The 27,908-nt window shown below is 36.5% G+C and overlaps 3 protein-coding genes across 5 annotated transcripts; 1 reads left to right on the forward strand and 2 right to left on the reverse strand.

The window, feature by feature from the left end:
• Positions 1–1,908: 1,908 nt before the first annotated feature.
• On the forward strand, positions 1,909–6,032 carry LOC103447744 (ras-related protein RABE1c-like). Of its 3 annotated transcripts, none has more exons than XM_008386937.4 (9): positions 1,909–2,301; positions 2,533–2,681; positions 3,395–3,467; positions 3,562–3,662; positions 4,771–4,836; positions 4,956–5,053; positions 5,297–5,359; positions 5,437–5,529; positions 5,643–6,032. In XM_008386937.4, exons 2-9 carry the CDS (start codon positions 2,609–2,611, stop codon positions 5,724–5,726), a joined length of 651 nt encoding a protein of 216 aa, XP_008385159.1. In that variant the 5' UTR covers positions 1,909–2,301; positions 2,533–2,608; the 3' UTR covers positions 5,727–6,032. The 3 variants fall into 3 exon arrangements, with proteins under 3 accessions (XP_008385159.1, XP_008385160.1, XP_008385158.1); XM_008386938.4 differs by having other exon boundaries at positions 1,911–2,423; XM_008386936.4 differs by having other exon boundaries at positions 1,918–2,321.
• Positions 6,033–6,415: 383 nt separating this feature from the next.
• Positions 6,416–9,418, reverse strand: LOC103447743 (uncharacterized). The gene is made up of 6 exons (XM_008386935.4): positions 9,185–9,418; positions 8,897–8,989; positions 7,222–8,292; positions 7,067–7,132; positions 6,763–6,961; positions 6,416–6,644 (listed from the first exon to the last, which is right to left on the reverse strand). Exons 2-6 carry the CDS (start codon positions 8,897–8,899, stop codon positions 6,580–6,582), a joined length of 1,404 nt encoding a protein of 467 aa, XP_008385157.2. The 5' UTR covers positions 8,900–8,989; positions 9,185–9,418; the 3' UTR covers positions 6,416–6,579.
• Positions 9,419–24,594: 15,176 nt separating this feature from the next.
• Positions 24,595–25,110, reverse strand: LOC103422826 (zinc finger protein ZAT12-like). Its single transcript, XM_008360881.4, has one exon. It carries the CDS (start codon positions 25,108–25,110, stop codon positions 24,595–24,597), a length of 516 nt encoding a protein of 171 aa, XP_008359103.2.
• Between the last annotated feature and the right edge of the window lie 2,798 nt (positions 25,111–27,908).

A 27,908-nucleotide genomic window follows, 5' to 3' on the forward strand; every position in this document is an offset into this window, starting at 1 on the left:
ACCAATCCCGAAACTACCGAGCACCGGCCAACGCTATACTGTCAAGGACCCAGAAGAGTTCCCCTCCGACCAGGAGGCCAATCACTACTCGACACGTGTTAAGATTAGAAGCCAATCAGAGCGCAGCACGTGTCGACATCAAGAACCAATCATAACATGACACATGTCAATGTGACAAAACTACAAGTTTTTCTATAAATAGGGGTCATTCCCCCACAATATGGCCTAATGCCATTTGTGTTAAATCATTCACAAGAACTCACTAAATTGAGAGCTTGATCCTTTGTACTTGTGTAAGCCCTTCACTACTAATAAGAACTCCTCTACTCCGTGGACGTAGCCAATCTGGGTGAACCACGTACATCATGTGTTTGCTTCTCTGTCTCTATTCATTTACGTACTTATCCTCACTAGTGACCGAAGCAACCAAGCGAAGGTCACAAAACCTGACACTTTCTGTTGTACCAAAGTCTTCGCTGATTTTGTGCATCAACAATATTCATAGGAGAAATTTATGTGCAGGCTGCCGAAGCTAGCTAGATTCTCATTGTTTATGCACCTCTATCTGCTCAAGTATCCAAGCCAACATGCGATGAGTGGAAGGTATGGACAAAGGGAGCATCAACTTGAACTAGAAAATTGAGAAATTAAAAGGGGAAAGCCCAGCTAGAAACAAAACTGATTCCTTTGACCTAATCTTTTTGTTTTGGTTAGCATCCAACTGGTGTGTTTATTATAATAGGCAAATTGCGCCAACTGTTATGATTGACTTTTCTCATGTGGGTGGGTTGGAAAATCATTGGAAGGCGTTCAAATGAGGCTAGGATCATACTTGATTGTAGACACATGAGTCTCACAATTTTACGTTCAATTTAGATTATGTGGTGCATATTGTAATTATTATGTGACTTACATGCATCTGTAGTTAAAACACATCAATCACACGCAATAGGAAGAAAGAGTGCAAGACGATATGAGAAGAAAGAAAATATCCTTTCTTTGCTACCATAGATGCACTCAAGTTCCATAGTATGCTAGGGTTGTTCTTGACCATGTGATGTATGTGAGCTTTGTTATGTGACTCACACGCAGCTACGATCGAAATCACTAATGCACGTATGTGCGATTGACCTAGCAATTCTCTAATTGTCGTTTTATTATCGTCCCCCATTCTATGAAGTTGAACACATATCACATGTATTTGTTCAATGCCTTACCAATGAAGCAAAGAGTGCAAGACTATATGAGAGAAGAAGAGTGGGCAAAGAAACATCTTTTTGGCATTCATCAATCAAAACAAGAAAAACAGATAAGCATAAGTTGAACTGGCCCTGCTGTATTTAACTCCATGGATTTGGCCAAGACAATTTTGGCTTTTGGCCAAGACAATTTTGGCTTTTGGCCAGTCAAAGTCGCCAACCATGGAGACATTTTCACAAACTCACCACCAGTTGTCACATTGTGGGGCCACTATCAGTTATCACTCGATGTCATAATATAAGTGATTGAATTTTTTTTTTCAAATATCCATAACACTTGGTATAACGAGTAATATTTCTAACACACTTGAAAAATCTATTAACCCACATAACCCCCCAATTATTATTCAATATTTGATTAACTCCACCACACCAGTCTTTAGTTTGGTTATATTGCAAACCATGGAAGCAGCGTCGTTTGACGTTTTCCTTGCTTTTATACACAACCAGTTGCTATATGATTAGATGAAATTAACAGGATATTTCTCTTAATTAAAAAAGTCTTAAGATATTTGTACCTGCTTGAACACTGAATACTCAAAAAAATTTCTCCAATAGTTCAACATTTCCTACAAGACTCGTTCATATACAACACGTATTTGACTAGTCATTATCGGTGTCCATATAAGACTCGTTTGTATACAATACTTCACATTTCATGACATAAGTGAAGAAAATGATATATTTTTTTTTGTATTCCTCCGCTTATTTTATGACATATAAAGTACCGTCTGAATACCCGATACTTAAAACTTTTCTCAAAGAGTTCAACATTTACCGGACCACATCTCACCACCACCCACTAACCCCACTCCACGTGGCATCCAAAGCCAGGTTTACAAGCTGTCAAATCCTCATTGGCTCCTACTTTTCCTTAGTTCATAAACAACAAACAAATCCGTTCTCTTGCGTAAATGATTGAGATCTGCTAGCGTGCGCATGGTGTGCAGAGGGTGTAAAGGAAAATAAAGGGTGAAAGAGAAGGAGACGGTGCGCATTATTATTAGCCAAACCACCATAGTCGGAGCAGGAGCTTTGCTAGGTCTGTGTGAACCGCTCAAGGTCTCCCACCCTCTAATTCTGGCACCCAAACCCTAAAAAATCCCCATCTCCCTCTCTCTCTCTCCTCCTCTTTCTCTCTCTAAATCTCTTTTTGTTGATCTGGTATTTTGCTGCTGTTAATTTCTCCTTTTTTTTTTTATGGATTTATGATTTTTTCTGGAGGAATGCTTTCTGGGTTTTTGATTTGGTTTCTCTTTGATTATGTATGCAGAGAGAGATAGTGTTTGGATTTGATTGTATTGGAGTTCTCATTGATTAGATAAAAAAAAAAAACCCAAAAAAACAGAATGGCTGCTCCACCGGCAAGGGCTAGAGCCGATTACGATTACCTCATAAAGCTTCTGTTGATCGGCGACAGCGGTGAGTATTTTTTCCTGGATTTTTAGATCGATTTTATGTTTAAATGTGTCAATTTTGCAGCAAATGGTATGATGTATTGGAAAGTTGTAGCATTTTCGCATTGAGATCACAAGAGTGTGGCTTTAGGCTTTAAGATTTGATGAGCTTAGGGTTTCAATCAGAAGTATATTGGAAAAAGGAGTTTTCCTTTCTGGGTAGTTTAGATCTGGTTTGATTCAGATTGAAATTATTTTTTCCTGATTTATGAGCTTCTGGTGTCAAAGAATGTGAGCATTTGATTATAATGTAGTCGAATTTATGAACGGTTGTTTGAGCTTCTGATTCAGATAAAATGAAGTCATGCATTCGTGTTTATGATTTTTCAGTTTTTTTCTTTTAAAGTTTGTGTTGAATGCAATGTCTTGCTAGTTTAGTCGCGTGTATTTGCTCATATACGTGAGTAGTAACTTATAATAGGTTGCTAACCAAAATGTGGTTTTTATGAACCGCTTTATCGATTATATTATGGAGCTTTTACTGCAATATGTTTAGATTAGCAAATGCCTAACTAAGTAGTATCTGTCAATAAATTGGAGACTCTAGTTCTTACTTGACACGGTCGGTAGCATGTTGACTGCTTCAATTGGTATAGGAATTTTGATATTACAAATAATGTACTTGGCAGATAGGCTAAATTGGATACATTTCTTAATAATTTCTATTTATCTTTGCAGGTGTTGGTAAGAGTTGCCTTCTTTTGCGTTTCTCAGATGGTTCCTTCACCACTAGTTTCATAACAACCATTGGGTGTGTGTTCCCTAGCCTTAGCGTTAATTGCATCTGATAAGTTTTTCTGTTTAGAAGCTTCCTAAACCTCATGGGCTTATTTATCCTTGTGAAGCATTGATTTCAAGATAAGGACCATTGAGCTTGATGGAAAACGAATTAAGCTCCAAATTTGGGACACAGCTGGTCAGGAGCGGTTCCGTACAATCACAACTGGTAAAAATTTATTATCATAGGTACTTGCATGTTGATTTTACAAAATACTGATGGTAGTATATTCATTGCCCATGTTGCTCTTGATGGAAGATGGATTTGCATGAGATTTTCGACACCTTTTATTTTCCACTTTTTAGAGTTTTTCTAGAGACAAGGTTTTAAATTCTACATCCTGAGTTCCTTACTAAAAAATTGGCCAGAAAAGTCATAGTTCTTTGTTACAAGTGGCTATTGAAGAAAATAGCGATTGGATCCAAATAATGTGCCTTTTAAAAAGAAAAGAGTAGAGTGAGGGTCCCATTAAAAGGTGGATTATAAGCAGGCTGTTACCAGAATGGCGCTTGGGGAACATGGGAACCCAGCAGTAAAGGAGGAAATGCAATGCTTATGGTCATATATTCTAGACTAGAAAAAGGGTATAGGTTGACTTTTAGTGCCAAGCAGGCATGCTGGACAAGTAGGTCGCAAAATAAGGCATGAAACAGGCACATTCAGATGCAGAGCATCTTTTACTAGCATGTACATTGGATGACACTTACAAAAAGAAACTGGGAAAGATGTCATTTCTTGTATCTGATGAATTCCTCAATTGGTGCTGGCAGAGCCCAGTATTTCCATGGGTTTGCAAGCCCATAATGAAAGTTCCCACAAAGTATTTAGTTACTGGAACTGTGATCAGTTAACTAGCTGCTGCTTGAGTCTGTTACTTGCGGCAGGGTGAGGAGGCACATTGAAGTGGCCTGCGAGTACCCTATGTTTTTTTAACCAGGAGCTAGAACTTTATAAATAAGGGAACTTTAACGAAAAGCTCACGGTACTGTTCACTTTAACGAAAAACCACATTTTTACATTAAAAAGTCAATCATAGTACTATTCACTTTACCCTTTATTTTGTCCTTATCATTAAAACTCAAAGTTTTCAAACCCTTTTCATTAGTTTTCCTTATAAATAATGGATGAAACTTTTTATGAAAAACTTTGCAATAGGGCCTGCGAGTCACATGGAAGTGACTTCATATCTTTGAATGCCCTGCTGGTGTGTTGTGTGTGCTCTATTACTTTTTAGATAATAAATTTTCTTCTCTATTAACTATTCCTTCTGTCCCAGCTTACTATCGTGGAGCCATGGGCATTTTGCTGGTCTATGATGTAACCGATGAATCATCTTTCAATAGTAAACTTCTCTCCCTTACTCTAATTTCGTACCTGTCAACATCTGCCTCTCTTCTACTTTTGGTTTACTTGAATCTGCTTTGTTCGAAAGTTTCTCACTTGGCTTGTTGCTGCTTTCAGACATAAGGAATTGGATTCGCAACATTGAACAGCATGCATCAGATAATGTTAACAAAATACTTGTAGGGAACAAGGCTGACATGGACGAAAGCAGACGGGTGAGCTTGAGCTTGAAATTTATCATCATAAGACTCCTTTATTTAGATTGCTTTGAGTTATCAGTGGGCAAGCTTGTTAATCTTGCATGTTGATGATGCTTGTTGGCACCATAGCAAGAGTTTTCTTCCTGGTCTTAGTAAATGGGGCAATTCTTATCAGGGTCCTAGTTTTGCTCGGAATTTTTTTAGTTACGGAAACATATGTTTGCACCCTTCCTGATCTTATCTTCACTCTCCTTTTAGGCTGTGCCTACCTCCAAGGGCCAAGCACTTGCTGACGAATATGGGATCAAGTTCTTTGAAACTGTAAGTAACGCCTATGAATTCCGGAAACTAGTTGAATAATAAGTGTTTCCGTTTACTGAAGATATTGTGTAACGCAGAGTGCAAAGACGAATCTTAATGTGGAGCAAGTTTTCTTTTCGATAGCAAGAGACATAAAGCAACGGCTTGCAGATACCGACACTAGGGCTGAGGTATTTCATTTGCTTTCCTGGTTTTGTATTAAAAAGATATAATCTACATTTATTTTTTCGAAACTCGCTTGTTCAAGGATTTGAATGACTTTGGTTTTGTTCCGGCGTTGTAGCCTACCACAATCAAGATCAACCAACCTGACCAGGGAGCCGGGGGCGGTCAAGCTGCACAAAGATCAGCTTGCTGCGGTTCTTAAGTTGGTTACATTGTGATCAACGGGGGGCATATTGAAGACATACAAATGTTCGAAAAGACGAAAAAGCTAATTGTATTACGATACAATATGATGGTGCTTGTAATCTTCTCTTTCCTTTTTTTCTTCCTTTCTATCATTCTTTCGAAACTTAGCGTGTGAAAGGTAGTTTCTTATTGTTTCAGATTTTTATCCTTTTACTTTTTCGTGGTAAAGAATTGACGTGTAACACCCGTGGCAGGCACATTTTTGTTTACTGCCCCTTCTTCTCAGTGTGTTAAAAGATAGATTGGATGCTTATTATCTGAAGACTTTCATGTGTCTAAACGTGAACCCTTTGTCACATGTTTTTATAGTTTGCAAAACCCCTCATCATAATTTGATACCCTAAGTCAGGATGTAACGTTCGTCCAAACGGTATCGCCAACGGAAAACTTTGTTCCAATTTCATGACAAGGAATCTGAAACCATGTTCACCACTAGCCAAAATGACTGCCCCAACCAGTGCCATAGCACACAGAGCAGCACCGTAACCTTAGTTCCGACATCACCACCGCCACCTACTGCTGACAGTCGAGGGTGAGGAGAAGGGGAAGGGGAAGGGAAACAGAGAATGGTTATTTGTTTTCTAAAATTTTCAAGGGATAATGTCGGAATCAGAGAAACCTAAATGTATGATGGGTTAAACGAGATTGACTCATAAACTCTGCCATAGAAGATAAAGGGCAGTTGAACTGTACCCAATTTAACAAAAAAACATAATTCCTCCATCCATTTACATACAAAATACTTTAAAAAGTGATTATTTCACGCGTAAAAAGAAAAACTTTCTCTCCAATCTTCTATACAAATACGCCTACAAGTTCAGTTCCTCCTTTCCATAAATACGCTTAAGTTCACGAGTTGCCGCTTGAAAGGATTCTGAGGAATAAACGTGTAAATAAGCGAAAGGACGAGAGAAGCTATGCTGGATACAAATTTAAAATTGATGAATGTTTAAAGTCACAGAAAGAAGAGAACAATAATTGGAATTCATTACCTTTCCAACTTTTAAAAGCTTTCTGATTGATCGGAGCACCAAACACAGTTTGAAGTGCATCAAACAACAAGCTCTCAGGCGTGCTCTTTAATTCCTGCACTATCTGATAGATGGTCTTGCCGTTCTCAAAGAATATGTGATTGTTTGGATGCTTTGTTTTGCAACCAGCATGGCGCTCAAACTCGTAAGCATTAAGCACCTTCCATAAACCAAATATCCATGTTGTGTCATGATAAAACGTAAACAAGAAGAGAAACAATCGGATGATTTACCTTAAGAGTAGTTTATTGAGAGGAAGACTTACCTTAGCATAATTACATGATTGACACCCACATAGATAGCCGACACCTTTGATAATCCCTCGAAGCTCCTTGTTACATAAAGGGATATAACAAGTCATTAGAACGAAATCCTAGATTCCTAACTGAACAAAAATGAACAAGAAGCTCAGGAGCTTACCTCACGTGCCAAGGAAACATATTTTACAGGAACCCCATCAAGCATGCCCGTAGAAATCAAGCTCCTAACATTCGACGGGAAGCTGTTTGGAGCTTGTTTCCTTGACGTTTTGACCTCGGGTTTATTCTTCAAAACTGACTCAGGTCTTGTTTTGGCTACAAAGGCAGTATTATCAACTGCACTGGCATTTGATGTGTCCAATTCCTTCTCGCACGCAGTTTCTGATATTTGAACTGAAGAAGGATGGTATAATTGATCATAGTTACCAACGAGTCTTCCCATGGCTACATCTTGATCACCAGGAAACACCCCAAAAGATACCATACTTGCATTCCCTTTATTATAACTGTCAGCCAATGCTACCACACTTTCATCCCCCTTGCCATAGTTGGGACCTATTGGTCTGCCATGGTCATCCCTCTGGTTGTACGCATGACCCATTAATGAGACACTACCGTGTTCCTTATCATAGGCCTGCCCCACTGATAAAAAACCAGTTTCATTTACCCTATCAAATGCCTGATTTGTGGACAGGTTACTATTATTTTCCCTATTGGAACCATTTTCCCTCGACGCATGCATACCATTGTCACCGTCCCTGACCTGATTGACTTTGACTTTTCTAATTCCAGCATAGCTAAGAGTTTCAGGATCTTCCATAGCATGAGATACTGACAAACTAACAGATCCAACTTCTCCAAACTGGTCACCGATACCCTTCCTTAGATTCCAATTACCTGATCCGACAGGAGACACGTTCCTTTCAGCAAGGCTGACAGAGCTTGCTGTATCAGATCCAAATAACCGGTCAATGAATTGATGCGGAACTGACTGGAAGCCTGAAGCATTCTCCCAAGAAGGGACATTTTCATTTGACATTTCCGAGCTCAATTTTCTGTTTGGAATATGTACTGCTTGCTTCTTGTTTGGAAACAGCTCTGCTTCACCAGCATCTACAAACCATTGCTGAGATCGCTTTGGCTCAATTCTTGATGGGTTGCCAAAAGTTCCCTCTCCCTCATTTACATATCCGCCGCTCTTTGGCATCCAAAAACCCTTGTTCTGGAAAGACTGCCAGTACCAAATACTCAATAAATGAAACTTTATCCATTGCATGCTTAAACATGCACACATGTCTAATGATTAAGACAATAACACTAAAAGGAAACTTTTAAAGCATTTTACTTAAATCAAACTGCGTAAAATTTCATCAACTAATCATATGCTTAATCCTTTCAACTTTGGACCATCTAAACATTTCAGAATTTTGACAATCCTAAAAGAACGACACAACACCTGGAAATCTATCTACAAACATGATATACTGATATACCAAATAAATGAGAACTTCAAGTGCAGCCGAAACAAACTATAACACACACTCTAGTCGAAATCACCCTCTCGCTAGCCTTGTATTATTGCAGCGTCGAGGTACTAACAATAACCACACAATGCCAAAGTTTAAGAAGAGGATTTCTTAAAATTTTTAACTTCGAATCGTACCCCAACGAAAGAATGTTGCAGTCATAAACACCACAAGGATAATTAATTTGAAAAATAAATCACAATAAGCAAACCACACCAACACACAAAAGCCACAATTAAGCAACCACCAGCACCAAGTCCAACCAGATGAACACATTGGAGTTAGTAGGGGGAAAAAGTTACAACTTACCATTTTCCTCCTCCTACTTCACAGTAAAAAATATCCCCTTTACTCTTCCATTTCTGCCGTGAGCGTCAACACGCACGGACTGATGAATTCCATCTGCATATACGCACACATACACAGAGATGTTCAAAAATTAAAAATTCAGAAGCGTATGAACTTTCTGTCAATTCAAACCCTAAAATTCAACAAAATCCCTACAAAAAATCCCCAAATTTCTTCTACAACTGCATGAGATGGCAAAAGCGGTGAACCTAGAAATGAAGAAGGATATGATATTACAAGCAACCGTACCCTTAGCGGCAGCAGGCCCATGGTCGGTCGACGACCGATCAATTTGCCGGCGAAGACACTCCGGCGACGAAATTAAAAAATTGAAAATTTGAGAGAACGAGAGAGAGAGAGAGAGAGGGGATGTTAGGGTAGCTGAGGAGCACTCGATCTTTTCTCCCGGAAAAGAAAATAAAAATTCGGTGAGGCCGCATGCGAGGAAACTCACGGTTACTTTGGTCATCACCGTCCATGTGTGCGATTAATAACGAATCACAGCCGTTTATTACAAAGAAGGTCTTGAATCAAGTGTAGTTTCGTCTTAGGGTGTAATATCCACACATCATTTTTTACTTTTCATACTCTTTTAATTTTAATCTATCGGATCGAATGAATTGAATGAGATTAAAAGACATAAATTAATAAGAAGTGTGTGAGAAGTAAAAAGAGGTGTGTAGATAACACACCCCTTTTGTTTTTGGCTTTTGCTTCAATAGCAAATTAGGCTTTTTATCATTTTATTTTTTCTTTAGATTTTTTTATATTTTTATTTTAAAAATTAAGGGGAAAAAAAAACTGTCCATTACACGTGTAATTTAATTCTGTTGGTAGATTTTAAATTAAATTTTAATTAAAAGGGAGTATTTTTTGGAATTAGCCTTCTAACTTTATATATGACTAGCCTCTTACCACATGCATACGCGTGTGGCAATTGACATTTTTATATATCTTTTATTTAAATAATTAATTTACATATTTTAAAAAAAAATTATTTAAAAAAAAAAAGAAGGAATGAATTAAAAACGTGAAACCACCCACTAATGTGGGAGGATTTGTTTTTTTTGTTTTTTTTTCTATAATGTTAAATATTAAATTCATTCAAAATAAAAATATGGTTAAATACTTTAGCTTCTTTTGGTTCAATTGTAATTTATGAAATTCTTAAAAGACAATTTATGGTATTTTGAATGTTTCACCATTTTAGGGTGCTCACTTTATATATATAGATAAAACGTATAATAATTTCTTGATTGTTAAGAAATATTTTTGAACACAATGCCTCTCCAATTAGGATTGAACTTTTTTGAAAATCCTAGACCATTTTTTATTAGGAGTTACCCCACCTATATAAATAGGGTAAAACACTCATTCACCAAAACCACCAAAGCTCTAAGAAAACAAAATTAGAAGCCTTCATTCGCTTTTCACCAATCAAACAAGACCCCAAGCAACATGTCTTGCATCAGTTTCACGACACTTGAATCATCTGCTCGAATGGAACACGAAGAACTAGAGTCTAAGTTTGTGGAAGCTGATCAAGTAATGGTGGATCATGAACCAACCATCCAAGAAGAACTACAATCTAAGTTTGTGGAAGCTGATCAAGTAATGGCGGATCATATACCAACCATCGACTACAAGCGACTGACATCTTTCTTGGAGTTCGATAACTCGTTCTTGACGCCGTGGAACTGGAACCCTAGTGCCCCTTCAACAAGTGATAGTAAATCAAGTTTGGAGACAACAAACCAAGATTACATCATGTTCCAACCTGGTTCATTCTTTACCCGTGGATACGAGGGCGAACTCGTTGCAGTAAGAGACGATGATCATGATCAGTATACGTACTACAATGAGTTTACTGCAATGATTTTAAGGGGCTGTGATCTTGAATGAATAATGAACGAGAACCATGGCAAGTCAACGTAGTAGGAAGGAGAAACCATCAAGGATATAGAGATTGAGAAGCAAAGTGAAGTAGTTTACAAATTGCGATTTCTTTTAATGAATTGTATTTCTTTTGTTACAATGTAAGACAATTGATTTTGTCTTTATTAATGATATTGTACTTTAAACTAATAAATTTCTTTTTTAAGGGAAATTTTAATTCGGAAGCTTATATAGGAAAAACACATCCATTCTATTAGGCCTGGCAATTCCTGACACGACCTGATAACCTGACACGACACGACACGAAATTAACAGGTATTCGAGTCGACACGATAACGAAACGGGTCGTTATCGGGTAACCCGATAAGCACCTGTTAAGATAACGGGTTGGTTCGGGTATACACGTGGGTAACACGATACACGATAAGCAGAATATTAATTTAACAATTTTATACCCCTAAAAAGTATAATAATTATATATATATATATATATATATTAAATTAACTATAATAATTATATATACTATAATAATTATACCCCCAAAATATTAACTATAATAGTTATATATATATATATTAAATTTTATACCCCTGAAAACTATAATAATTATACATACAAAATAAATAGATTTAAATCTACTTAATAAATATATATATATATATATACACACACACACCATTGAACTTCATGGGATACGAATTATACAAAACTAATTTCAACGATCTAACCGACAAACTTGTTTGTATATGTTTCGAGATCGTATCAGCAAAAAATTACAAAAAAAAAACATTCATAGATAAAGTAACGAGACAAAACTTTTCGACGGTTATAAACGAAAAATCACAATTTAACGGTTATTTTAACTTTGATTTTGAAACGTTTTTACAGCTACACTCCTTGACCCTATATGAATACAATGAATGAATTCAATCTTCAATTTAAAATATTTACACTAGTGGATACCACAAAATCTTATGTTATACTTGATGAAAGTATGAATAAACTCTTAAGTGTTAGTGAATCAATTGTTTTGATGGGATACGCATTCTACAAAACTAGTTTCAATGATCCAACCATCAAACATGTTTGTATATACTTTGAGATCACATACGCCAAAAATTGCAAAAAAAAAAACATTCAGAGATCAAGTAACGAGACAAAACTTTTCGACGGTTATAAACGAAAAATCACGATTTAATGGTTATTTTAACTTCGATTTTGATGATTTTTTACAGCTACACTCCTTGACCATATATAAATACAATGAATGAATTCGATCTTCAATTTAAAATATTTACAGTAGTGGATATCAAAAATCTTATGTTATACTTGATGAAAGTATGAATAAACTCTTAAGTGTTAGTGAATCAATTGTTTTGATGGGATACGCATTCTACGAAACTAGATTCAACGATCTAACCGTCAAACATGTTTGTATATACTTTGAGATTGCATATGCCAAAAATTGCAAAAAAAAAAACATTCAGAGATCAAGTAACGAAACAAAACTTTTCGACGGTTATAAACGAAAAATCACGATTTAACGGTTATTTTAACTCCGATTTTGATGATTTTTTACAGCTACACTCCTTGACCCTATATGAATACAATGAATGAATTCGATCTTCAATTTAAAATATTTACACTAGTGGATACCACAAAATCTTATGTTATACTTAATGAAAGTAAGAATAAACTTTAAGTGTTAGTGAATCTATTGTTTTGATGGGATACGCATTCTACGAAACTAGTTTCAACGATCTAACCGTCATACTTGTTTGTATATGCTTCAAGATCGCATACGCCAAAAATTGCAAAAAACAAACATTTAAAGATTAAGTAACGGGACAAAACTTTTCGACGGTTATAAACGAAAAATCACAATTTATCGGTTATTTTAACTCCGATTTTGATGATTTTTTACAACTACACTCCTTGACCCTATATGAATACAATGATTGAATTTGATCTTCAATTTAAAATATTTACACTAGTGGATACCACAAAATCTTATGTTATACTTAATAAAAGTACGAATAAACACACTAGTGGGTCACTTTCATTAAACTTTGAGTTCCATTGGCAAGATTTAAACTTTTGAGAAAGGCTTCACAACCTTGAAAACAAAAACGCTTTTATTTTGCATATCCTTGCACATTTAATATTTGTAATAGATTAGTAGTGTATTTTTATGAGACTCTTATTTTCGAGTGTAGATGTAGTACTTAAGCGACAAATGTGTTTTAATGTTGTGAAGTAATATTTATGTGACAATGTATGGTATATGCAAATTTAAGAAAAAAAAAATATTTTTCTTAACGGGTCATAACGGGTCTTAATGGGTTGGGTCACTTTACCCGTTGGGTAAAGTGACCTGACCTGTTAAGGACCCGTTAAGATAACAGGTGTGACACGACACGACCCGTTAAGATAACAGGTGTTACACGAAAACGACACGAACACGACTGACACGACCCGTTTGCCAGGCCTACATTCTATAGGTACACCCACGTATGTGAAAAAAAAAATTAAACCTTTTAATGGATTAGATTAATCTAATGAATTATTATGATAGAATGGTAAACTCGTTGATCTAGTAACTATAATTATACTCCAATACGGAGAAGTTTGTGTTATTAAAAATCCAACATTATAATCCCTTCTAATGTGTCTAAAGAATTTGATATCTTCCATCGACTACAGGCAACTGACATCCTTCTTGGAATTCGATAACTGGTTCTTGACGCCATGGAATTGGAACCCTAGTGCTCCTGCATGTAAGCCAAGCTTGCAGAAAAAAAAACAAGAACACATTAAGATACAACCTGGTTCATTCTTTAGCAATGAGTACGAGGGTAAGTATATATGATTTCTTGAATCTTGATTGTCATAATATATTCTTGATGCATAATTGCATATGTAATCTTCTAAAGGACTTCCCTTTTTTTTCTTTTTTTTTTTTCTAAAGAACTTTTTAGAATATATATGTATTATGACAATCAAGATTTCATATGCAATGACACTGAAAAGTCAACGATGAGCAGCTTAAGTGAAGTACATATAGTAGTTTACAAATTTTCATCTCTTTTTCATGTGTAATGGATATTGAAGTTCTCTTTTAGACTATGTTTATTACGCTTGAAATAATTGTAGAAATTAGACTGATTTTGTATACTTGAGTATAACGAATAATTAATTACGTACCAAAAATTACTTGAAACAGTCAACAACTTCATCAAAAATTTTGTTATCCCTAAACCCTAAGGGTAGTGCTTATAGAAACTGACTTTTCATTCACATTAAAAAAATAATTACAACAATACAAGATGATATATATAGCCACAATCTAGCTACACTAGTGCCCTTAGTTTCTAAATCTAATTACACAAATACCATATCTAATTGGTTACAGTTATGACTAATCAGTGACTTGTTTGGATGATTTGGCATCTGTCTCAATACACCCCCTCAAGCTGAGCTTGGGATCAACCATTGAACCAAGAGGCAGCTTGGATTTAAGATAACTGAATCGACGTTTGGATAGGGACTTGGTGTGAATATCAGCTAATTGGTCTTGACTGCAAACAAACTGAACCGTGAGGAGATGAGCCAACACCAATTCTTGGATATAATGGTAGTCGATTTCAATGTGTTTAGTGCGACCATGAAAGACTGGATTGGAAGCAAGAGAGATGGCTGAAATATTGTCACACCATAGATGGGGAACCTGAGAGAGTGGGAAGCCAATGTCACGGAAAATTTTGCAAATCCAAGTAAGTTCAGCAGCCGTATGAGCCAAAGAACGATATTCTGCTTCAGTAGAAGAACGAGCCACAATGGATTGTTTTTTGGCATTCCAGTTGATAAGATTGGATCCCAAAAAGATACAATAACCACTCGTGGATCGTCGATCAAACGTATAACCTGCCTAGTCAGCATCAGAGAAGGAAGTGAGACAAGTGGAACCCTTTTGGAACCAAATACCTTCAGTTACAATACCCTTAAGATATCGAATAACCCTCTTCGCAGCTTGCATGTGTTGAGCACGAGGAGTATGCATGAACTGGCATATTTGATTGAAGGCAAATGAAATATCAGGACGTGTCCATGTTAAATATTGTAAGCCACCAACAATTGACCAATATTCTGTAGGATCAGAGAGAAGATGACCCGTGTGATCAAGCTTTTTAGAACCAAGTGGGGTACAACATGGCTTAGCACCACCCATATTATTTTTTCTGAGAAGATCCAATAGGTACTTTGATTGATGAAGAAAAAGACCTGCAGAGGACCGATGAACCTCTAATCCTAAAAAATAGTGCAAGGGTCCTAAATCTTTGACTGGAAAAAGAGTACTGAGCTTTTGAATGAACAGATTGCACACAGAAGGATTAGGTCCAGTTACCAAAATGTCATCGACATAAACAAGAACAATGACTAGTGAATGACCTTTGAGAACAAACAAGGAAGCATTAAAAGAAGACTGCTGAAAACCAAACTGAAGTAGGGCTTGAAAAAGTTTGTCAAACCAAGCCCGAGGTGCCTGTTTAAGGCCATATAGTGATTTTCGCAATTTACAAACATGATTTGGCATACTGGGATCAACAAAACCTAGAGGTTGCTGTATATACACATATTCTTTCAAATCCCTATAAAGAAAAGCATTACTGATGTCTAATTGGTTTAAGAACCAATTAAACTGGACAGCAAGCTATAGTAATACCCGAATGGTGACTGGTTTAGCCACATGATTGAAAGTTTCTTGGAAATCAATGCCTTCTTGTTGGTGATAACCCTTGGCTACTAACCGAGCTTTAAAATGATCAACAATGCCATCAGGCTTTTTCTTGACATGGAAGACCCACTTGCAGCCAACAACATTATAGGAAGAAGATGGAGGTACTAAGAGCCAAGTACCAGTGGATTGCAAGGCATTGAATTCGTCCTGCATAGCTGATCGCCAATGTGCATGCTTGGAGGCTTGTAGGTATGTAGATGGGACAAGATCAATATGCACATGAAGTGGATGTTTGGTAGCGGCATAGACTCTAGGTTTATGGATTCCAGCCTTGGAATGAGTAACCATTGGATGAATGTTGTCATTGGACTGTGGAGAAGATGTGTCAGTTGAAGAAATAGGTGCTGGAATGACATCTGTAGGATTGAAAAAACTGGTAGAATGCGGAGCTGCTTCAATGTTGGAACTGAAAGAGACAGGTTGGTAAGTTGCAGACCGACGAAGTGAACCATCAGAAGCAAAATGAGATTTCATCAATGGAATAGAGAACTAAGATCCATAGAAGGAGAAACAGAGTCTTGAAGTGCATCGGAAGGTGGAGAAATTGAGTGAAAAGGATATGAAGATTCATCAAATTGCACAAGACGAGAAATATAAATCCTGCGAGTAAGAGGGTCAAAGCATCGATAACCCTTGTGTTGTAAACTATATCCCAAAAAGACACAGCCTTTTCTTTTAGCATCTAGCTTAGAATGAACATAGGGCTTGAGTCACGGAAAACACCTGCAACCAAAGACCTTCAATCTGGAGTAGTCTGGTGACTTGTGAAAAAGCAATTCCCACGGTGACTTAGAGAGCCCAGAAATTGGTAACCTGTTAATAAGGTATATAGCGGTAGAGAAAGCTTTCACCCAGTAAAGAAGAGGAACATTAGAAGCAACTAGTAAGGTCCGTGCAGTTTCCACAAGATGTCGATGCTTTCTTTCAGCACAGCCATTCTGTTCAGGGGTATGAGGACAACTGAATTGTTGTAAAATACCATGAGTATGAAGAAAAGATTGAAACACAGTACTGAGAAATTCACCCCCTGAATCGGAGCGTACAACCTTTATTTTATTTCCAAGAAGATTTTCTACATATTGTTTGAATACAACAAAAGTAGAATAGGCATCAGACTTTGCCTTTAATGGAAATAACCAGCTATATTTACTGTAATCATCAACAATTAACAAGTAGTATTTAAAACCACTAGGGGAGACAATAGAAGCAGGGACCCAAAGATCACAGTGAAGTAATTGCAAGCTGTGAGTAGTAGTAGAAGTAGCCAAGCCGAAAGGAAGCTTATGAGCTTTAACAAGAGCACAGTCGTGACAAAAGAAATCAATAGTTGACCTGCCTTGTACTGCAAGCTTATTGATAGAGAGAACCTTTCGAAAAATAGAAGATGATGGATGACCCAATCGGCGATGCCAAACCGTCACAGGAGCTGTAACACCTATGAAAGTTGATGGTGATAAAGTGAAGAAGAACAAGAGCCTTGCAGAGGATAAAATCCATCTTTAACTTTGCCTCGCAAAAGCGTCTTCCCCGAAGTACGATCTTTTACAGTGGATCCATCAGGGTCAAGAGTCAAAGCACAATTATTGTCTTTGAGAAATTGATAAGCAGATAGTAAATTGTGCTTCATATGCGGAACATGCAGTACATTACTCAACTTAAAAGAAGTAGAAGGAGTATTTAAAGAAGAAGAACCATTATTATGGATAGACAGACCTTTAACATCTCCTATGTAGACCTTGTCTTCACCAGTGTAAGGAGAGGAGATAGAGAGATTAGCAATATCATTTGTAATATAAGATGTAGCTCCATAGTCCAGTAGCCAAGATGGAGAGGGTTTGGAAGAGTAGTGAGCACATAACGCAGCAAGCTTGGCAGGTGGTACCCTTCCAAAAATCTCAGGATTCATCCTGTCAAAACAATCGATGGCTTTATGGCTAGTAGAACCACAAATTTGACATGGAGTTTTGCTACAGATGAGGAGGAGTAACCATAAGAATTGGACCTGTAACCTGGATGAGAAGTACGATTTGAATTTCCACGATATCTGCCATGGAAAGAACCTCTATTGGTGTTGTGATTTCGATTCCCTCTGTTGAAACCACGATGATGTTTTCCACGATTAGAATTAGAGTGAAACGAATTCTGGAATGACTGATGAGATGCAGCAAGAGCCTGTGGAGAAGGTGTTGGCAGCAAGGCTCAATTCCATCAATGAGACCAATGAGCTTGTAGCGACGAAGGATCGGAGCAAACAATGCCCGCCATGGAAGATAATTGGAGCGCTTGAGCTTGATCGGCACCCTACTGCCAATATTCTGAATCGTAAGAGACAAATACGAATTTGGAGAGGAATTAGGGTTTGAGAATGGCGGTGGATCCATCGGAGACGAGGATGCAGATAGAGAAGCCATAACAATCAGAGGCTAGATTTAGACAAAAAGAGAAAGAATTGGGAATTAGAGGTAGAAATTGATCGAGAAACAAAAGAAATCAATCAAGAAACAGATCGAGAAATCGAGGCGGTGAGTAGGTCGGTGAGCGGAACAAAAGAGGATCAGCGTCGTGAGGCAATTGGGTGCGATACCATATAGAAACTGACTTTTCACTCACATTAAAAAAATAATTACAACAATACAAGATGATATATATATAGCCACAGTCTAGCTACACTAGAGCCCTTAGTTTCTAAATCTAATTACACAAATACCATATCTAATTGGTTACAGTTATGACTAATCAGTGACTTGTTTGGATGATTTGGCATCTGTCTCAATAGTGCTATCCACACCATGTTAATAGAATTTTCAAAAGAATCCATACTTTGAATATCATTGCTCATAGTTTCAGCGATTCAACATGTTTCTTGCTCAATGCGAACTTAGACGAAGTCGGACCCATCAATATCTTGTTATCCCTTCTCGTGGTGCCGTTTATCTCATCATTTACCTCTCTGTTGATGATATTGTTCTCACAGGCAATATAGCTTCCCTCTATTATGTCGACATTTATTGGCATTCTTGACAAAGAGTTTTAATTTAAGGAATTTGGTCATCTTCACTATTAGATTAGCACTAAGGGCAATGCTCCTTTAGTACGTAGCTAGCCTTCATCTCACTTAAACCAAGTATGCTCTCGATCTTCTCAAACGCAATGACATGCTGTAAACCGTGTGATACATATGTGACCATCGAATCCCAAACTCTCCAATCAAGATGGCACACCTTAAGAATCCCTTGGAATTTCACCACTTGATTGACTTCTTGCAGTACCTCACTCTTGTTGTAATTTTTGAGTAGAAATCTCATTATAACTCATTGTCTCACATTGGTTGGATAATACTATGAGACAAATTTTTAAACTAAATTTGCAAACTAAATGATGTGTCACCGATAAAAAATAAGCACATTAATCAACACTTAAGTAATAATCCAATGATCAACCATTACATCATTTGATTTACAAATTTGGTTTAAAAGTTTTGGTCTTCCTAGCATTGCCCCACATTGGTCGCCACCAAAAATTTCCCACACTTTATAACACTTTGTCCATCTTACAAAGTGATTGGAGAAATGAACCAAGGAGAGCAAATTGGGCTAAACATTGGGTATGGGCTTTGGGGGTGTTATAATTAATATATAATTAATTATTTTTTAATTTTGGATTTTAATTAATGAAATTTTTATACCAATAGATTCATCATTTCAGATGAAGTCTGAAGACAATGAATGAACACCAAGAGCTACGCACCCCTCTAAGCAGATGCATCACATATTCATACCTATAGCGAACATGCATATGTATATTATATATATCCATCTGCATGACATTTAGAACATTGAAAAACAAATTCTTTTTCTAAAATTCAAAACCTTCTTGCTGAGAGAACCACAAAGATTTGCTAGAAACCAAGTTTTTCGGTGCTGGAATTCTGGTTTGATCGTTGAATCTTGGTGAAGCAGACATCCATCGAACTACAAGCACTGAGTAGGGACAAAATTTTGTTTCAAGGATATTGCGGTAAGCAAGCCTCGATCACTGTTTCTAATCTGTCAAAATATTGAGTAGTATTTATTATTTATTAGCCTATCCGAATTTATTTTCATAGATATAAATTATTTGTTATTGATTGTTGATCATTTTCCAACAACCCTTACTCTATTTGCTTTCTTATGTAGTGTGTCTTGTTTCTCACTTTAGGGTTTCTCTATCTAACCAATACTCATCTCATTGCCCCCAAAAGGCGCTCTTAATTGACTTTGGTATATTTACTTTCGTCCCCAATTATGCAGGTTCGACCAGCTAGGATGGATGGGCTGATACTCGTCTGTCCACTTCTAGCTTTCTTGTATTTCTTGGATCCAATCGCTTTTCTCAAAGTTCATTTGAGCAACACACTATTTCTTGTCCAGCATCGATTCTGAATATCGCGCCATGGCCATACATGTGTCCAAACTCTTGAGCTCCCTTGGCGGTCGACATTATATGACAATCTTGAGGTTCATGCTCATACCAAACACATTGATCTCAATTATCATTTTGTTATGAATAGATCAAAATGGGTCATGATATTGATATTCGTTACCTTTCTTTCATGGAGAACCGATTCGCATCCTCACTAAGGGCCTCACCTACTTCGAACCAAATTGTATTACCGAAGTCATCAAGTTTTAATTAAGAAACATAATAGAATAAAGCCCTAATTAGATTTTGTAATCACTTGAGATTTGTAGATCACTTGTATATGTTTATATAGATTACTCCAAGGAATTCCATTCTGGCGTAGTACGGATTTGTGATGTATGTATAAAAGGATTTGCCCATCAATCAAAATCATTCAGTTTTAACTTTTATACAATTCTACATCCCAGCATTTAATTACACCGACAAAGAATAATTATAAAAGGATTATTCTCCACCTGGACCTCAAGGGCCAGTGGAACCACATAAGACACGACTTCATGTTACAGGGCATAACCTCACATGAACTACCTGACAATAATATTAAAAAATTCGAACCATTTCCCCCTGACTTTTGCCTATTGGTCGAGTGGCCATCTTTGCTAGACAATCCCGGATTTGGATCATCTCCTGAGCTCAGCTCTTATTCTCCTAGTCGTAGGGATTGTTGGATTTGGATCATTTCCTAAACTTATGAGGTTAAGCTTTCTAAGCAAAGCACACAAACTGTTGGATTTTGATCAAACGATTACAATTATTATAACTTTTAGAAGGCATCCTGTTTGTAACCGTTGGATCAAAATCCAACGGCCCGTGTGCTTTGCTCAAGAGGCTCAGCCTCTTAAGTTCAGGAGAGGATCCAAATCCGACAATCCCTAGGACTAGGAGAGTAAGAGCTGACACGTGCTACAATATTTATTCATTTTCTATTTTAACTCTTTTTATTTGATATTTTTTTAAGATAATACTTTCGTTCTTCATGAGAGAATTGAGTTTGTTCCCTCTTTTGACCAGGACCAATCCTCTATCCATACATGTTCTTTCTTTTAAAAAGGAAATATACAATCTCTAACGTCTCTTTAATCCAGCCAATCCACATGAGACGATTGCTCTCCAACCGATGCCAAATTGCCAAGCAGGTCTTTACCACTGCAATCTACGCCGAAATTCCACGGAATAAACCCTCCCATCAACTGTTCTCCAGCGCCATGATTTTCGAATCGCTTTTGCTCAATACATGTGCAGAAATGAAGCCCAGAAGCAATAAATTGAATTTCACAGTTGTCGAAGTCATAAAAGAGATTTTATGATTTGGGAATCAAAATCAAAACCCTAGACATTGATTATGAACAACTTGGCACTAAAAATTCCTATGCAGCAGTATTTTTTTTGGAGGGCTTTTGGATTCAGTTCAAAAAACACAGTTGTTTTTGGGACTGGGTCTATTTATCCAATTACATGTTTTGATACCAATTTTGTTGTTTCAGATAAAAATATTTAAAACTACTTAGTTTTGTATCATTTGCTCAAATTTTCAATTTTGAATTTTTTTTAATATATAAATACTCAAACTAAAGTATTATCTAGGAATTTTTTATTAAAGACAAAATATTAAGATTTAAATAGAGCATGTATAATAACATATATAGGCTACATTATAGGACAAACGCAAAAAATAATTTCATAAAACTAATTTCAAATATCTGCCTACTATATAGGTAGAAAAATAAAGTTGATTTTCAATAGAGGGAGGAAGATTACAAAATGAACCTGTGATATAACAGGTAGAAAATTTGAGACATGCATGTATATACAGGTAAGTTATGCAAATATTCTTTGTGATGGAGGTATAAAACAAAGAAAAACTAAAATATGTGGTAGAGGTAGACAAAAAAAACCCATGTGTTATAGGTAGATAATACCATGTTTAATTAAGAGCAGCATACTGATACACCAGCAAAAAACAAAAAGAATAAGAAAAACCAACAAAACCCAGGAAAGGAGGAGGATATGGATGAGGAAGAAGATGATATGTGAAGAAAAAAATACATAAAGAAAGAGAAGATATTATGAGAAAATAATAAGGAACAAACGATGAATATCCAATTAAGAAAAAATAAAGAAAGATGGAGATAGAATTAGAAAAGAAAAGGGAAGAGGGAGGACACGAAGAAGAAAAGTAAGGAAAAGAGTAATGCTACATTTGCCATCTATTTGTACTATATTTTTTATAGAGTTATGTAGGGCCCGTCAACACGTGTGGGTTTTATCTCTGTTAGAGAGATGATACAATTAGATGGTAAAAATAACATTTTTGAAGAAAAAAAAGATAAGGAGTTGATGAAGAGAATCAGATAAGCAAAGAAACAGTTATGTTCTCCTAAGGTCCTGATTTTGAGGACCTATGCATATTAGCCACAAGAGTATATACGTTTAGCTCCAAAAGATTAAAATATTTGACAACTTAATAAAATAAAACGAACTTAAAATTCATCAACTATTAGAAAACTCATTTTCTTGTTTTGCTTTTATTAAAAGCATCTCAAGTGGAGTTCCTAAATAGAGACAATCACCGTATAAAATGAGTATATAAAATAAATATAGAGACAAAATAAATTTTCAATGGATCGGAAAGTGAGTCCCTAAAGTATAGGGACTTACTAGATACATAGTATCTGTCATTACATGTAGGGAGTGTATAGGGACAACCTTGAGTGAAAAAACTAGGCTCACAATCTTGATTGAAGCTTTTAATGCTTTTAATTAATTAAAATATGGTTAACATAAACAAAAAATGTGTACCTTAAGTGGAAAACGAGGCTCATAATCATGATTGAAGATTTTACTGTTTTTAATAATTTTAATTAATTAAAAAAAAAGTTAACATAAACAAAAAATGTGCAGTTAATCAAATTATTACATAAAATTATAAAAACTTCAAAGTTAGGGGTTCTATTATAAGGACTCTACCACTGAAGGCAATATTCCTTTAGGGACACAAAGATTTCCTTTAAGTCCTTAAATGAGTACTCAAAAGTGGTGGTGGAAGTCCCTAAATGGTGATGTTAAGTTTTCAAATATTTTAAGCCATAGATCTAAATTAATATAATCTTGTAGCTAATATGCATTTGGTACTCATGAGTCCTAAAAAATGAGGACATTAGGAGAGCATTACTCGCAAAGAAAATGGAGGAGAGAATTCCCAAATCAGTTGGAGAAATTAAAGGAAAAGACGAAACTTATGCAATTAATTGAAAGGATAATATTTAATAAGCTAATCTTACAATTAAGGAAGAGTATCTAATTAATTTATTAATTACTTACGCGTAAATTAAGAATGAAAGTAACAATAAGATGACTTGGAATCATAATTATTGGACCCTTTTCAATAGAGTGGACTATTCCTAATAAGGCTCACATAAAATGAACTTATATCTAGTTTACTCTTTTGTGATTAAAATGCCACATGTTTGAGTCATGAAATAGCCTATTTTCATAACAAAAATAAACCTACATATGATAAACATTCCTCTGCAAACTCTCACAAATGGAGAGTTTGTTGGTTTAGTGTTGCATTTTTTCACTTGCAAAATACAATTGATTGCAATGAACGGATAAACTTGGGCACTTATATACAGCGTTAGGTCTTGAGCGAGTTTGTGCAAGTTATTTTTTCTTGTATTTTTCTTTTTAAAAGAATGAACATGTACCAATATTGTATTGGGCCAAGTCAAAGTGGGGAGCGAGCTCATTTCCTTATGAGCCGAATGCAAGTATTGTCTGTTTTTTTTTTAATATTAATTAGCTCGAACTCTTTTGTAATATTATCATACAATTGATTGCAATGAACGGATAAACTTGGGCACTTATATACAGCGTTAGGTCTTGAGCGAGTTTGTGTATGTTATTTTTTCTTGTGTTTTTCTTTTTAAAAGAATGAACATGTACCAATATTGTATTGGTCCAAGTCAAAGTGGGGAGCGAGCTCATTTCCTTAAGAGCCAAATGCAAGTATTGTCTGTTTTTTTTAATATTAATTAGCTCGAACTCTTTTCTAATATTATCATCAAGTATAGAGATTTATTATAAAAATAATTTATAAATCATCTTATAGAATTCTACTCATGCATCCTGATTTCAAAACTCATCTTTTAAATTATTATAATATTTTCAAATTGTCTGCCCTTTTTTGGATAATAATAATTTAAAAAAAATCATCCCAATTAGAAATATACATAAAAAATTAAAAACAAAGAATGCAAATATAGCATAAGTGTTACGAAATATATAATACAAAGTCTCATAAAATTAAGAACAAAATATGTTCCCAAATGATCACGAAAACAAATCCAATACCTCTTCTATGTTTCAATATAAACATCGAATCAGAAAATAAAAGATAAAAATCTGACTATGATCTATAGGAATAAATATACATCAAAACTAAAACTATATGTATGTCAACGCCAATGGAGGAAGAAAAAGATAAATTAAACATGTAACAAATTAAGAAATCAACTGCAGCTTCGTCAAATCATATTGGTGATAACCCGGTGGTGCCAAATGTAAATCCAAATTCAAGTCCAGATTCAAGCACGACACCCTTTTGCTGCTATTCGACTTCTTCAAAACCGGCATCGGCGGTGACGCCTGAGTCCGAACAGCCGCAGCTTGCATGACCTCCCTATGTCTCCTCATGTGTCCTCCAAGCGCCTGCCCAATCGCAAACTCAAGCCCGCAAATCGGGCACTCGTGCGTCTTGGGCTTAACCGGCGACCCCGTTGACTGTGCCAAATGTAAAAGGTCGGCAGCCCCACCGGGCATCAGCTTCGGCTTCTTGTGACTTGCTCTGTGGCCTCCGAGGGCCTGGAACGAGGGAAACTCCCGATTACACGTCTTGCATACGAAAACTCGGTCTTTGTTCGTGTTCTCGTGTTTGATTGGGGAGGAATCGGGTTCCCTGGACAAAAGCATTAGGCAATTGACCAAGTCTAAGGTCTCGTCTTGCCTGCTTCTCTTCATGGCTGACGGGTTTAAGGTTTCGGGTTTAGGGTTCAGCTCGCAGGAGCAAAGCGAAGAAGTAAGCTGGAAAGGAAAGATTTGGAAGTGGATGAGATTTGTGTGAGTGTTTTCGAAACTTTTAAGGTTGTTCTTGCTGATGCTCGAAGTGGATGGAATGAGAGTTGGGAAGTTAGAGGGGACGTATTTATAGGAGGGAGGTATGTTTTGCAGACTTGTGGCTTACGGAGTAAGCGAAGTGGTGCTAGTCTTGGGGGTTAAGTAACGGAACAGTTTGGATAATTTTGTTAAAGTGTTTTAAATTTGAGTGGTGATTGTGGTTAGCGCCGTCATTGTTAAGTTCCGATGGCGTCACCGCGTTGCTGTACTAAGCTTCCCGAAGCAGTCGTTTTGTTGAGGCGATCGGTTGGAACTCTGGAATGTTATATTTTTGTTGGTCAAAACTCTGGAATGTGCCGAACGTTCTAGATCCTTTACTCGGTATCCATGGTCACACGCATCCAAGGCGCGTGTCAAACATAAACTAGTCTTTTTCTTTTTCATATTTTCTTTTGGGTTTACAAATAAGTTTTAAATGTAGGTGTGCGGAAAGTTGAGTGGTAGAGTATTTATAAATTTTTAATATTTAATACTGTAGTTTTTCATGAACAATTTATAATAAATTGAGTATTGTTGCAGTCCTATTAGATTAGCGATGTAGTTGTGTAAATCCTAGTATATTTTGGAATATCTCTTATGTTCCTATTAGAAGTTGATTACCTATTAAATGTTGTAATCATAAAGGGAAATTTTTTTACCCATCCTACTACTATAATTAAAGGCACAATGAGGTGGAATAGAACACATCTACGATTACACATCTCTCATCTTCTCTCTCTAGCCGCACTCTCCCCATCTCTCTATGGCCTCCATAATTGTTTAGTAAATTATGCTTACAACACGTTATCAGCACGCTCTTGACACTACGCTAACAAGAGAGTTTGATCTTCAATCAGGGGAGTATTACGTAATCATTCTTCTTATGATTAATTAATTATTTTATTGAATTGATCTACATGATATTGATTCAATTTCATTTTTCTGTGTTGAACGTGATACAACGCATTGGAGATGCAATTCCGGCTTTCTGAGAAGAATTTTCTACAAATTCAAAGGTTTTTGTCATTTTCTGCCAATTAGGTACGCTTAAAATAAAGTAAAATATTTGAAACGAGCTTGAAGCATGAAAACATTCTCCATGATGCATGAACTCCCCTATGTTTATATTTTCCTTCTGATATATATATATATATATATATATATATATATATATTGTATATGTTCATATATTTGTCAATATATATATTTGTTTCATGCATCGCATAATTAAATTGTTATGTGGAATATGTAAGTCAAAATATCAAATTAAATTAGAAGCAATTCTAGGGTTTCTTAAACCCTACCTATGTTGAAAAATTGTGGGAATTTGGATATGGTATGGCACCACCCATTGCGGCACAAACTGGGCAGCAGCCCTCTGGGCTTTGCTGCATTCGCATGGACCTTGACTGCAGCTTTGCTGCGAGCATATGCACACCTCAGGCCTTTGGCCTGGTTGGGTTGTCTCGGGCCCATAGTCCCCAATCATCAAGGAAGTCTGCAACTTTTCTTTTTGGACCCCCCTTTGCTCTCGGCCCATGCCAGCAAGCTGTCATGCTTGCTAGGCCACTGTTCCGCTTGCACCAAGGCTTATTGCCTACTCCAGTATCAACCCATATACATGGGTTTGGTCCCTGCATGACGCCAGCCCCTATGGCTGGGCTTCAGTGCATTAACAGGCCATCAAATCTGCTGGGACTTGTCCCGTGCCATCCCCTTGGCCCAACCTTGAAACCCAGCTACGGCTGGGGTTTCTCTCTCACCCCCGTGGCCTACAACCCACTCCCAAGGCCATTTAGGGCCTTGTCTTTTCCTCAAGGCACCTAACCCGAGCCCAATTATTTTTGGGGCAATATTTTTCGACCCAAATGCTATTATTTTAGCATTCTAAATAATTTTAACCCGTATGTTAATATTATTTTGCTTCTACAATAAACCATGTATGGCCCGATTTATTGAATTAATTAAAAGTGACTTGCAGTCCATTAATCTGAAAATGAATCCAAAATTATTGACCTGAAGATTACTTTTGGACATTAACGATTCAATAATTTATTTTTATACTTTGAACTGTTGACTTACGTTCGTAGTCCTGAAGCTCTCATACTTGAGTTCCTGAAGAAACTCAAATCCACTACACTTAGTTGTATATTGCATTATGTGTTCTTGCAGGAACCTCTATTTTACAAACTAAACGTTCATAAACTAAATTGAACCTATAGTTTCAAATTTGGTGCCTTTGAAACCTGAAGTTTTCATAAAACAATACACCCATGAAAACCCAACATTTTTCATGAAAACCATGTCTTAGAACTCGAATGTTCTAACTTTGATGCTTATGGATGATTCATTCCCATAGCACCAATCACAACCTTGTTCCCTCCAATTTGGTGAATTGTCAAACTATCACAAGTTCAATTTCCCTTATTTGGATGTTTGTAAAAGAAACCACTTTATGTGGGGTACAAGACGTGAATATCCACTTGACTATCGAGAAGCTGAGAAACCATTGTAGCAAAAAATGGCATGGAAAAGCTGAATAAGCCTCTGCCATATCTTCATTCGAAGACTTATACTCAAAGCATTGCAAATGGAAATACCTCCCGATCGAGGATTCCATGGCTCTTTGGCTCGTTCCTACGGACTGTCTAATCATGAAAAAC

The sequence above is a fragment of the Malus domestica genome, chromosome 11, assembly GCF_042453785.1.
Source record: "Malus domestica chromosome 11, GDT2T_hap1".
Classification (NCBI taxonomy): domain Eukaryota; kingdom Viridiplantae; phylum Streptophyta; class Magnoliopsida; order Rosales; family Rosaceae; genus Malus; species Malus domestica.

What these genes read in the sequence shown, in the direction of transcription:
- LOC103447744 (XM_008386937.4), top strand. Translation starts at nt 2,609, where the DNA reads ATGGCTGCTCCACCGGCAAGGGCTAGAGCCGATTACGATTACCTCATA. An exon ending in TCTGTTGATCGGCGACAGCG is followed by an intron (nt 2,682 to 3,394) that starts GTGAGTATTTTT and finishes TTATCTTTGCAG; the next exon opens with GTGTTGGTAAGAGTTGCCTT. An exon ending in CGATGAATCATCTTTCAATA is followed by an intron (nt 4,837 to 4,955) that starts GTAAACTTCTCT and finishes TGCTGCTTTCAG; the next exon opens with ACATAAGGAATTGGATTCGC.
- LOC103447743 (XM_008386935.4), bottom strand. An exon ending in ATGTTTCCTTGGCACGTGAG is followed by an intron (nt 7,133 to 7,221) that starts GTAAGCTCCTGA and finishes TTATGTAACAAG; the next exon opens with GAGCTTCGAGGGATTATCAA. An exon ending in AGCTTTTAAAAGTTGGAAAG is followed by an intron (nt 6,645 to 6,762) that starts GTAATGAATTCC and finishes TTTATTCCTCAG; the next exon opens with AATCCTTTCAAGCGGCAACT.
- LOC103422826 (XM_008360881.4), bottom strand. Translation starts at nt 25,110, where the DNA reads ATGAAGAGAAGCAGGCAAGACGAGACCTTAGACTTGGTCAATTGCCTA.